Source organism: Balaenoptera physalus (assembly GCF_965194825.1).
Source record: "Balaenoptera physalus genome assembly, chromosome: 16".
Taxonomy (NCBI): Eukaryota; Metazoa; Chordata; class Mammalia; order Artiodactyla; family Balaenopteridae; genus Balaenoptera; species Balaenoptera physalus.
The window spans coordinates 76,635,823-76,648,683 of record NC_138898.1 but is presented as its reverse complement, the minus strand read 5'-3'; the positions used below and the strand labels follow the sequence as shown (position 1 = coordinate 76,648,683).

At 47.6% G+C, this 12,861-nt stretch overlaps 1 protein-coding gene across 1 annotated transcript; it reads left to right on the top strand.

Moving 5' to 3' along the window:
* Positions 1-9,350: 9,350 nt before the first annotated feature.
* Positions 9,351-12,861, top strand: SPN (sialophorin). The gene is made up of 2 exons (XM_082431882.1): positions 9,351-9,478; positions 9,866-12,861. The coding sequence occupies exons 1-2, from the start codon at positions 9,357-9,359 to the stop codon at positions 11,121-11,123; spliced, it is 1,380 nt and encodes a 459-aa protein (XP_082288008.1). The 5' UTR covers positions 9,351-9,356; the 3' UTR covers positions 11,124-12,861.

Below are 12,861 nucleotides of genomic sequence, written 5' to 3'. Positions count from 1 at the left end.
TAATTTCCTTGAAAAGACCCTTCCTTACCTTTCCTGACCCCTGCCTCTAAGGGAAGATGTCCTCGCCTAAAATAATCCTTTTTTTCTTTTGCTGATCAGCTCCTCATCCCACCCCACTTCTGCCTATAAAAGCCTTCCATTTGTACAGCCCCTCAGAGAGCCTTTCTACTTGCTAGGTGGGATGCTGCCCAATTAATGAGTCGTTTAATAAAGCCAATTAGATCCTCAGTTGAATTGTGTTGGTTTTTTTTTTCTTGTTTTTTTTTTTTTTTTGAATTGTGTTGTTTAACAGGTCGCTGGCACTATTCCCAGTGCACCCGGTGTCCTAGCTCACTGAATCCTCAGGACGAGGCTAACCCTTCTCACAGATCCGCAACCTGAGGCACAGGAAGGTGACATTTGTTGCCCAGGGTCACACACTCAGTCAGTGGCTGAGCCTGGGTCTGGCCCCAGGAAGTCTGGCCCCAGAGTTCCCTCCCTTAACCACTGTGTCGCCACACATGACAGCTGATACTGAAAATGACCATGGAGAGCTATTATACTTACAGCAACAAAAACAACTTTAGTTACGGTTACAAAGGGCCTAAAAGGAGGGATGTAGCTGACCCGGGAAATGGGACAGGGCCAGTGGGTCAAATGCTCTCCTATTGGAGCTAGAAACCAGTAGATTAATGGCAGGCAGGATGGATACATAAAAAAATAGCAGAATTAGCATCTCGTTGAGGGATATGGACCCACCAGAAGAGCTGAGACTAAAACAAATCAAAGGGATTAAAAAATGGTTCCTTTCCAGGACCATGACTTGGGAGGGAAAGGGGAGGAGTATTACCATTCATGATAAACACTCTGTGCTTATAATATGCGATACTTTGATAAAAATTAAGAAACCATTATGTTCAACGATAGATTAGTACATAAACACCGCCCTGACCAGAATGAAATTCCCTGGGGTTGGGGGGTGGCCAATGGCTGCCTGACTTGTCAATCCTGTTCCTAGAGAGGGTTGTGGATGGGAGGAAAAGGCCCCAGGCCTTGGAGGATCAGATGGGACAACACAACGCACCTCTTTTAACATCAGCTATTGTTTATTAGGCTCTTACTAAGGGATTCCACCCTCCCACACACTATCTAACTTAATCCTCCCAAGAACTTTGAAAAATAGTATTATCATCCTTATTTACAGATGAAGAAACTAAGGCAAAGAGATGACATGACTGACCCAAGGCCACACAGGGGCAGGGAGGAGCAGGAGAGACCTGCAGGAGGTCAGAGCTGAAAGTCCAGACCCTCGGGAGGGAAGAAATATCTTCATGGAACATGAGTTCGTTGCCCCACTGTTGCACCTGCAGACCTCTGATGACCTCCTTCCTGGAGGTCTGTGGGCTGGGTGGAGCCTTCACAGTTTCAGGCACACCCAGTGCTCGCAGTGCCCCACCCCTGCCTGGTCCCTTTCTGGTCCTTGCCTTCAAGGGCACAGCTCGTCACCCGACACCCTCTTCCTTCGCTCAGCCAGAGAACTCCACTTCAGCCCATAAACATCACTGAGCGCCGACTGTTTACCAAGCACTTTCAGTGGTACAGCAGCCGACAGACACACACCCATGCTCTCGCGGGGCTTACACTCCAGTGGGGGTAGAAAGACAAAACAAAATAAGAAAGTAAATGACAAGTGCCATAGAGAGAAAGCAGAGGTGGGAGCTGGGTAGTGCAGGCCAGGGGGAAGGGGTACAATTTTAAGTAGCCAGGCAAAGCCATACTAAGAAGGTAACATTTGAGCCATTTAGCTATCTGGGTGAAGAGCCTTCCAGGCACGGCCACAGACGGCACAAAGCCCCCAGGGCTCGGATTCTCCAGGGATGAGATGGAGGCCTGGGTGGCAGGAGCAGAGGGAATGAGGACAGGAGGGGAGGGTGGGTCAGACTGGGTGTGGTCTTGTGGTCCATTTTGAGGTTCTGAGTGGGGTGGGAGCTGTCTCAGGGTTCAGAGCACGGGACAGATGGGATCAGATGTTTGATCTGGGTCCCACTGGCTGCTTTGTGGCTAAGAGCCCGAAGCAGCTGAGGAAAGACGAGGCTTAGGGCAGGGGGACAGCAGTGAAGGTGGGGAAGAGTAGTCAGATTCTGGATCTTTTTATTTTTTAATATGTTTTTGGGTTTTTTTTCGCCCCACCTCACAGCTTGTGGGATCTCAGTTCCCTGACCAGGGATGGAACCCGCGCCCTTGGCAGTGAAAGTGCAGAGTCCTAACCACTGGACCGCCAGGGAATTCCCAGTATGTTCCTTTATTTTGAAAAATTTCAAACACAGAAAAGTCACAAGAACAATACAGTTAATACCCATAGACCCTTCACATGGCTTCACCATTTTTTTTTTTAAACATGCCCTTTAGTTAGATGCCCGAGCACATAATAGACGGGTGATGGAATTACATTTTCAGTACGGCATCTGGATACATCTTTAAAACTCTGTAGTTCTCAGAAGCTTTGCCTGGGTCCTCTTTGTTCCTGACTTTGGGGAAATATATGACCCCATTTAGCATTTTTGTTAAAGACCACTAACTAGAAACCTTTTTTTCTCTTCTTTTATGAGCACCTGAGGAGAGATCTGAGATCTGCAAGATATGCATTCTTGCTTTTTCATTTCAAAGTTGAGTGCTTCTCAAATATCAGGTCAGGTGCTAAATAAATAGAGGGAAATGGTGGCTCAGGAAAATGTTAAGATATATTAGATTACCGGTTTGTTATAAAAGTATATAACGCAGGAACAGTGAGATGGAAGAGACGTATAAGGCAAGGTCTGGGGAAAAGGGGCGGAGCTTCCACGCTCCCCGCCCCCCCATCTCTCCTGCATCTGTGTGTTCATCAACCTGGAAGCCCCCTCACTTCATATTATTTTGCCACATCTGCGTTTTCTCTTCCAATTTTTAAATTTTTTATTGTTATTATTGTGTGTGTGAAACATTTAAGAGGAACTTGCTGCGTTATGCACCATCACTCCTACATTCTTCAAACATGTATTTCCTGCAAACTAGGAATATAATCATAACATACTTATCAAAATCAGGAAAGTTAATGTTAATTCAACACTATTATCTACTCTACAGTCTATTCGAATTTTGCCAGTTATCCCTATGATGTCCTTTATAGCATCTTTTTTTCCAATCCAGGATCCCATATTGCATTTATTTATTTATTTATTTATTATTTATTTATTTATTTTTTAAAGGTCAAGTCTTTTATTTATTTATTTATTTGGCTGCGTTGGGTCTTCGTTGCTGCGCACAGGCTTTCTCTAGTTGCGGCGAGCGGGGCTACTCTTCCTTGCAGTGTGCAGGCTTCTCATTGCGGTGGCTTCTCTTTTTGCAGAGCACAGGCTCTAGGCGCGTGGGCTTCAGTAGTTGTGGCGCATGGGCTCTAGAGCACAGGCTCAGTAGTTGTGGCGAACGGGTTTAGTTGCTCCTCGGCATGTGGTATCTTCCCGGACCAGGGCTTGAACCCGGCTCCCCTGCATTGTCAGGCGGATTCTTAACCACTGCGCCACCAGGGAAGTCCCCCATATTGCATTTAATTATCATGTCTCTTTACTCTTTTAAGATGTGGAAGAATGTCCCAGGCTTCCTTTGTTCTTCCTGACACTGACATTTTTGAAGAGTATGGGCCAGTTGTTTTGTAAAATGTCCTTCTATTTGGATCTGCCTAATATTTCTTAACTATTAGACTGTTTTGCATTTTTTGCTAGGACAGAAGTGATGTTGGCTCCTTCTCAGTGCATATCATATCTGAAGCCTCCTGTTGTTGGGTTGCCCCATCACTGGTGATGTGAACTTTCATCACTTGATTTAAGATGGTGTCTGTTAGTTTTCTCCACCATAAAGTTGTTACTTTTCCTTGGTGATGAATACACAGCGTGTGGGGAAAGGCTTTAAGACTATAAAAATATCCTATATGCACCCCACACCTCTCTGCTCCAATTTCATCCAATGTTGTTGTTGTTGTTTTTAATTTGGCTGCGCCGGGTCTTAGTTGCAGCACGCGGGATCTCGTTCCCTGACCAGGGATCAAACCCGGGCCTCCTGCATTGGGAGCGCGAAGTCCTACCCAATGGTTTTAAACATCCATGCTTACCTGAATCCATTATTATTATGGTGATTGTAAATTGTTCATTTTTAAACTCTACATTCCTCTAGAATTATATGTTAGGTTTCCAATTGTAGAAGAACTTTCCCTACACTCCTTCCTCCCTTCCACCCCCTCCCTTCCTCCTTCACTCTGTGTCTCTCTCTAACATTTTCAGAATCAGTATGAACTCATGGGTTCTTTTTTTATTCAATGCTTTACTTGATCACAGCCGTTATTCATTCTGATGCTCAAAGTGTCCCTGCCTTGGCCATCAGGAACTCCTTCAAGCTGGTTCTTTGTCTTTTGACATATTTCCATCATTCTTTGAGCACTGCCTTACTTTTCTGATGCAACGAGATGTTCCAGGCTCTTCTTTTCTTCCCCCTGCTTATTTATTTATTGAAGTATAATTGACCTACAACACTGTTAGTCCCAGATGCACAACATAGTGATTTTATATTTCTATACAATACAAAATTTATCAACATGATAAGTCTAGTTACCATCTGTTACCATACAAAGTTATTACAATGTTATTGACTATATTCCCCATGACTCTTTGATTTTTGTAACTGGAAGTTTGTACCTCTTAATCTCCCTCACCTATTTCATGCACCCCCCACCCCTCTGGCAACTACCAATTTGTTCTCTGTATCTATGAGTCTGTTTCTGTTTTGTTATGTTTGTTCATTTGTTTTGTTTTTTAGATTCCACATATAAGTGAAATAATGTGTTATTTGTCTTTCTCTGTCTGACTTAATTCACTAAACGTAATACCCACTAGGTCCATCCATGTTGCCACAATGGCAAGATTTCATTCTTTTTTTATGGCTGAGTAATATTCTATTGTATGACACTTAGGTTGCTTACATATCTTGGCTATTGTAAATAATGCTGCAATGAATATAGGGGTGCATATATCTTTTCTTTCTTTTCTTTTTTTTTTTTGGCTGTGTTAGGTCTTCGTTGCTGCACACAGGCTTTCTCTAGCTTCAGCAAGTGGGGGCTTCTCTTCATTGTGGTGCGCAGTCTTCTCATTGCAGTGGATTCTCTTGTTGCAGAGCACCGGCTCTAGGCACGTGGACTTCAGTAGTTGTAGCACGTGGGCTCAGTAGTTGTGGCTCATGGGCTCTTGAGCGCAGGCTCAGTAGTTGTGGTGGATGGGCTTAGTTGCTCTGCGGCATGTGGGATCTTCCCAGACCAGGGATCAAACCCGTGTCCCCTGCATTGGCAGGCGGATTCTTAACCACTGAGCCACCAGGGAAGTCCCCTCATTGCAGTTTTGATTTGATTAGTGATGTTAAACATCTTTTCATGTGTCTGTTGACCATCTGTATGTCTTCTTTGAAAAAAATGTATATTTGGGTCCTCTGCCTATTTTAAATCAGATTTTTTTGTTGTTGTTATTGAGTTGTATGAGCTCTTTACATATTTTGGATGTTAATTCCTTATCAGATATGATTTGCAAATATTTTCTCCCATTCTGTAGGTTGCCTTTTCATTTTGTTGATGGTTTCCTTTGTGCAGAAGCTTTCTAGTTTGGGGGCTTCCCTGGTGGCACAGTGGTTGAGAATCCACCTGCCAATGCAGGGGATATGGGTTTGATCCCTGGTCCGGGAAGATCCCACTTGCCGCGGAGCAACTAAGCCCATGCACCACAACTACTGAGCCTGCGCTCTAGAGCCCGTGAGCTGCAACTACTGAGCCTGCATGCCGCAACTACTGAAGCCTGCGTGCCTAGAGCCCGTGCTCCACAATGAGGGAAGCCAGCGCGATGAGAAGCCTTTGCGCTGCAATGAAGAGTAGCCCCCGCTCGCCGCAACTAGAGAAAGCCTGGGCGCAGCAACGAAGACCCAACACAGCCAAAAATAAATCAATAAAATAAATAAATTTGTTTAACAAAAAAAAAAAAAAAAAGAAGCTTTCTAGTTTGATGTAGTCCCACTTATTATTTTTGCTTTTGGTGTCAAATCTAAAAAGTTATTGTCAAGACCAATGTCAAGGAGCTTATCACCTATGTTTTATTCCAGGAGCTTTATGGTTTCAGGTCTTACATTCAAGTCTTTAATCAATTTTGAGTTTACTTTTGTATATGGTGCGAGAAAGTAGTCCAGTTTGTTTCTTTTGTATGTAGTTGTACAGTTTTCCCAACACCACTTATTGAAGAGGCTGTCTTTTCCCTACTGTATATTCTTGACTCGTTTGTCATAGATTAATTTACCATATAAGTGTGGGTTTGTTTCTGGGCTCTCTATTCTGTTCCATTGATCTATGTGTCTGTTTTTATGCCAGTACCATACTGTTTTGATTACTGTAGCTTTGTAGTATAGTGTGAAATCAGGGAACATGATACCTCTTCAGGTTCATCTTGTTCTTTCCCTGCTCCAGCCCTGGAATCAGCCATTTTCCAAAGAGCCTTGGTTCCTTTCCAAGGAGAGTGGTTTTTAGAAACCAAGATTTGGCTGTCAAGCATGGCCCCATTTTGAAGGTAGAAACAGCAGAATTTACAGATGAGATGTAGGCTATAAGAGAAAGAGAAGCGACCAGATACCCTTTAGCTTTTTAAGACATTGCTTCTCTGAAGTCTTCTTAGACACTCCCTCAGGCTGAATCTTGCCCCTATTGTAGCAAGTATTCTATTATTTGCATTATTTATACACAAGCATGTCTCTAAATACATCATAGTTATTAAGTATCAGCTTGTGGTACTACCTGGGAGATCCTTATCCTTGGCCTCGATCCCTTAGACCAACATGGTTTTGAAGCTCATCTCTAGCAATTGCTGGTTGTATGAGCCTCAGCAAGTCTCTTAACTGTTTTTTCTCAGTTTCTTCTCCTGTATAGTTAGGGTAATGATATGAATCTCACAGGGTTGTTGTGAAGAGTGAGTGCTATGTGAATGCAATGTGCTGGGCACTCCAGCCCGGCCCATTCTAAATGCCTAGGGCACATTACTTAACCTCTCTGTACCTTGACTTCCTCACCTGTAAAATGGGCTTGCCGTGAGGAATGGCTGGAATCATGCACAGAGAATCTTTTTTTCTGTACTTGGCCAACTGCTACTATAGAGTTTTCTAAGTATTGTTCTTCTGGGATGTCTTGAGGACAGTGACCACCTCTTGTTCACGTTTTCATCATCTCTCCCTCTACCCCAGGGTCTACACTCTGTGCTGGTTAGACTGTTTCTTGAGCACTCTGGGCTAGAGCCTGGACCCGTCCACATCCTCTCCACTCTCCCCAGAACTGGAGCCCAACATTGAGCCCGGGGAATGTACAACTTTGTCAGCAGCAATTTGGTTGAAATGACAATTTTGTCAACAATGTGTTTTGCTTCAGTGATTTTTTTTTAAAGGTTGAGAAATTGGGAATCTATATACAGTCTCTTTATTTATTTATTTATTTAATTTATTTATCTTTGGCTGTGTTGGGTCTTCATTGTTGCACGCGGGCTTTCTCTAGTTGTGGCGAGTGGGGCCTACTCTTCGTTGTGGTGCATGGGCTTCTCATTGCGGTGGCTTCTCTTGTTGCGGAGCATGGGCTCTAGGTGTGCCGGCTTCAGTAGTTGTGGCACACGGGCTTTGTTGCTCCGCAGCATGTGGGATCTTCCCGGACCAGGGCTTGAACCCATGTCCCCTGCATTGACAGGTGGATTCGTAACCACTGCGCCACCAGGGAAGTCCTATATGCAGTCTTACAAACATTTTTGTTGATCTTCTTTTTAATTAAAAAAAAAAATTTTAACCTCCAATTACTTTGCAGCCAATTATTCCTACTTTTCTGTTTGCAACAGCAAAATGTTGAGACAACCTAATGTCTGACAATGAAATGTTTTCCTTCCTTCCTTCCTTCTGTTCAGTAAAAAAAAGAAAAGCAAGGAACATTATGTATAATAAAATCTAATACTATAAAAAATACATGTGTATATGCATATATACCCTGTTACCAGGGTCTATCTGGTGGTGTCGGTATGGAGCTTTTTCACTTTATACACTACTGCCTGGTGGGAGAGGCAATCCACCCCAGCCCCGAGCTTCCCTGCACAGTCTTGCTGATATGCCAGCAATACAAGGTCCTGGCCGCTCTACATCCAGGCCGTTTCTCAAGGTTGTCTTTGCAGTGAGTAACGCTGAGGGATGAAGTAATGTCTCCCTTCAGGATAAAGAGCAAGCTTGCTTACCACCTACTCGAAAAGAAGGAAATTCTCCAAGCTCAGTGTTCCTCAGCTGCGGGGCAAGCCTCTCTGTTGTCACCCCTGTGGGACTCAGGGGGGCAAGTGGAACTGAAGCAGACGGCGCTCCTGCTGTTTGCTGAGCAATGAGTAGTGGATTCCTATGTCTGTGACCCAGGAGTCTCACGTCTTTGTCAGACTAACTCGTTAGCTTGTGAGTGGGGTACAATCCCAGGCCCTGACATTGGCCTGTTTCAATCATCTATCATGTACACGCATTATTACTTTTACAACATAAAAATCAGTTTTGATTTTATTTTTTTAAAAAGAAAGGCAAAAAACCGTACACATACTGAGAGTCAAAGCTTACAAATTAAAGGAAAGTAAGAAAACATCAACCACCCAAAGAAGAAAGTAAAGAACTCTCTACTCATACCAACCCAGTGAAACTTGTTAATACCTCAGTGAATACCTTTTCAGACTGCCTTCCATGTAGATTCCCACATTTTTGTAAGTCTTCTGCAAAAATAAGATCATAGCATATACGGTGCTTAATAACCACCTTGATTTAGTGGGGCAGTCCACGACTGGGGGCCATTGTAGTGACCTCCCCCCGCAAGCTTCTTGAGAAGTCAAGAGCCCACCAGGGATTTCACACAGCCTGCAAAGGCTTCCACTGCCCCAGCCAGAGTCGAGGGCTTCCTCTTGCCCTGGTACTTCCTGGGAGCTCTTGGGACAGAAGAAGTGTTAGCCTTGGGTGCTGGCCTAACAGCTTGGGGACCTCAAAGGCAAAGGAAACCACCTTCCCCTCCCATCTCCTCCTCCGCACCCCCTGGTTCTCAAGCATGCATTTCCACCACCCCTGCTCTGACACATATCCCTATCCCAGCTTCACGGCTTGCCATCCCATTTTCCAGAGGAGACCCGGGAATCCCCATTCCAGACCCCGCCCACCATCCCCACCTGCTTCAGCTGAGACCCCAGAGCCCCGGTCATCATCTCAGACCCTGAAAGAGTGAGTGATGCCTCTCTCATCACACGGCAATGTAGGAGCAGGGCGGGTGGGGCAGGATGCTGGGGTGGGTGGAGCCAGGGCCACTTCCTTTCCCCTTGGGGCCCCTCCACCAGTCTTGCCTCAGCTTCAGGAGTTGGAGCAGCCTGGTCCCAGCCCTGTGTCCTTATCCACTGAGCTGGTAAGTGGTGTGACTTGGTGGGGCAGCGGCTTCAGTGGACCTGGGAATGTGCCTCTGGCTTGAGAAGACCTTGATAGATAATGGGAAAAGAGGATGAGGAGCCATTGGGGCTGAATGGGGTCAGCGCGGGCCAGGAGGGGGTGGCTATTGCTGGAGCGGGGGCTGCCAACGCCCGAGGGGGCCTATGGGATAGATTCAATGGGGGAGCTGCCAGCGTGTTGTTATTTCTGATACTAGTAAAAGCAAGGGTGGAAAAAGCCGTTGAACCGCAGAGTTCGGCCCGGCAGTTGGCAGGGAAGTGGGCAGGAGGGGAGGGCCTGGCTAGGTCCTCCCCCCCCCGCCCCCAGCTCCTTATGTATTCTATTTCTTCCACTTCCCCACCCTCAGGTCCCAACTCCTGCTCATGCCTGTTGCTTTGGAAATGATCCTGCTTCTCCTCCTCTTTGGGAGCGTCTGGGCCCAAAACATGAGCTCAGAGTCTCTGGATGGCCCAGTTACTTTGCAGAGGTTGGAACCCACAGCGTCCTCTGTTTCTTTGGTCTCAAATATCTATGAGACCACAAAGTTCAACTCAATGACATCTAATTTTGCAACAACCGAGGTCCCTAAGACAGATGACAGCACTGAGCACAAGATCTTCCCGCCTTCCTCAACTCCCTATACAGCCAATGAGGTTTCCTCTCCTGGGACTTCCACTGCTGCCAGCAGGGGCCCTCCTGCAAATGAGTCAATAATCTCCCAGAAAGATTCGGCCAAAAAATTATCAATGCCCCTGGAAATCTCTAATGCAACCAGTATACCTGCTGTCCCAGTAATGAAATCTACAGGATTCCACACTACGACTGGTGAAACCATGGCAACTAGCCCTCTGGAGACCTCCAGTGGGACCAGTGGACCCCCTGTCACCACAGCAACTAGCTCTCTGGAGACCTCTGATGGGACCAGTGGACCCCCTGTCACCATTGCAATTAGCTCTCTGAAGACCTCCAATGTGACCAGCGGACCCCCTGTCATCATGGAAACTAGCTCTCTAAAGACCTCCAAGGAGACCAGTGGACTTCCTGTCACCATGGCAACTACCTCTCTGAAGACCCCCAGGGGGACCAGTGGCTCCCCCATCTTTGGTGTAAAAATATCCAGCCCAACGTCCTCCACAAACCTAAGCAGTAGGTCCTCCCCAAATTCAGGTTGGGGGACAAATGGCACCTTACTGGTAGCTGTGCTTGTGGCCCTGCTGGTGGTCACTGCCCTCGTGGCACTACTCCTGCTGTGGCGCCAGCGGCAGAAACGGAAGACAGGAGTACTGACACTAAGCAGGAGTGGAAAACACAACGGGGTGGCAAATGCCTGGGCTGGGGTAGCCCAGGTGTCTCATGAGGAGGCCGCGACAATAACAGAGGGAGCGTCTGGGGGTAACAATGACTCTGGGGTCCCCCAGGGGGAGGGGTCTGGCCAGCGGCCCACACTTACCACTTTCTTTGGTAGACGGAAGTCTCGCCAGGGCTCTGTGGCGCTGGAGGAGCTAAAGCCTGGGCCAGCCTCCAGCCTAAACGGGGAGGAAGAGCCACTGGTGGGCAGCAAGGATGAGGCTGCGGAGACCTCTGCTTCTGATGGGCCGGAAGAGAGAGATGTGGAGGCCCCTTAACGTTTGAGAATAATAAGACTGGAGTTCAGAATCGTTCCCGCTTTCATCACCTTCCCTCCTGTCATCACGTCCAGCCTCATCATCACCCAGCATTTTCACCCGGCACCCTTTGGATTTTCACCCAGCATCTTCACCCTGAATCCTCATGCAGCTCTTCCAGCCAGCAGCCCACGCAGCACCCACACCCCGCGCGTAGATCAGGGCTGACACCCACTGAACCCTTGTACATAGAATGAACGAACTTTCCTCATCAACCCCTACTTCTCCCCATCACATTTTCTCCACATTTCTGTCCTTGAAACCAGCTGCTGAGTCTCCGTAAAGGTCAAGCTTCCTTGACTTATGATTTCTCAGAGGATTCCCCAGGAATACCAGAGTCTGGGAAGAAGAAGGAAATAGCAACCCAGCAAACTCCCACTTTAGGATTACTCTGGAAAGTACATTTGGCCCCATGGATTAGGACAGTCCTACCGGCTCAGCCCATGAACTGCCTTTAACTCCAGGCCCCAGTGCTCTGTGCTGGGCCAGCCTGGAGCATGGGCTGGGTGGTGTCACCCAGCTGTGCTCTCAGGTGCGTCTGAGACGGTCCCTGGACCCTAGGCTGGCCCACGGTCCCAGCCACCACATTCTCCCCCAACTCTGGACCGAGGCAGCCAGAGGCTTCAGCTGTTTCTCCTCCCAAGAGCAGAGGTGAGAAGAGTTTCTGGGCAGATGTAGTTCTTAGAAGTCTCGGCATCTGCGTGGGTCCACTCATGCATGCAGTTTGTGTGCAAGAGGCGAGGACTTGGTGATGCTTGTGAAGGGCAGTGGCGAGTACAGATGGCGTGAGGGAAGGGGCAGGAAGGGCTGCAGAGGCTGAGGAACTGCCGCCCTCAGGAGGTGCTGAGAACATAGGCGCCCTCGTCTTTGCTCCGATGGGGTGGAGGTGGAAGATTTAATTCCGTCTGCAGCAGGGCTTGACAGAAAGACTGCATGTGTGACCAAGTGTGGTTCTTCAGCTCAGCCGCTATGTCCCTTCCTCAAAGCCCTCCCCACTCTCCCACCCCCTCCACCCCCCGCTCCCCAGCACACACAGGAGAGTCCCAGGTCTTGCTGATGTTGTTACAAGTTTAATGTGTTTGTCTGTATCCCCTCTTCCATTCTCCAAGGAGGGTCAGTGAGAGAGTGAGCTGTGACAGGCCTCCAGAACCAGGGGCATCCCTGTGGCTCTGGGATGGAGAGGAGGGGACAAGACCCAACTGTGCTGTCTCTGAGACCAGCCCAGGCCAGAGCCCAGGGCGCCGCATGGACCAGAGGTCGTTGGTATTTCCCCAGGGCAAAGAGGAAATTTGCAAAGAGGAAGTTGTTGAGTCAGAGGAGCAGTGGATGAGAGCAGACGCATTCACCTACAAAAGGAGAGGCCACGGGACTCCATGAGAGTGTCACTGCCAGGTGGTTTGGATTGGAGGGGACACCAGAGGCTGGGAAAGGGCCCCCAGGTGGGTCAGTTCATGGGCGTGTGGAGGAGGGATGAGGAGAGAAGGGGCGGAAAGTGGCCACGGATCCGCCCGGAGTTCTGCCACCCATGCCTGGGCGAGCTGGGGTGGAAATCCAGCCTTCACCACACAAGCCTGGGCGCCTTTTCTTTTTCTTTCTTGGATGTGCCACACAGGCACAAGGGGTCTTAGTTCCCCGACCAGGGATCGAACCTGCACCCCCCCGCCAAAATAAATAAATAATAAAATATTGAAAATACTAA

What these genes read in the sequence shown, in the direction of transcription:
- SPN (XM_082431882.1), top strand. Translation starts at nt 9,357, where the DNA reads ATGCTGGGGTGGGTGGAGCCAGGGCCACTTCCTTTCCCCTTGGGGCCC. An exon ending in TGTCCTTATCCACTGAGCTG is followed by an intron (nt 9,479 to 9,865) that starts GTAAGTGGTGTG and finishes CCCCACCCTCAG; the next exon opens with GTCCCAACTCCTGCTCATGC.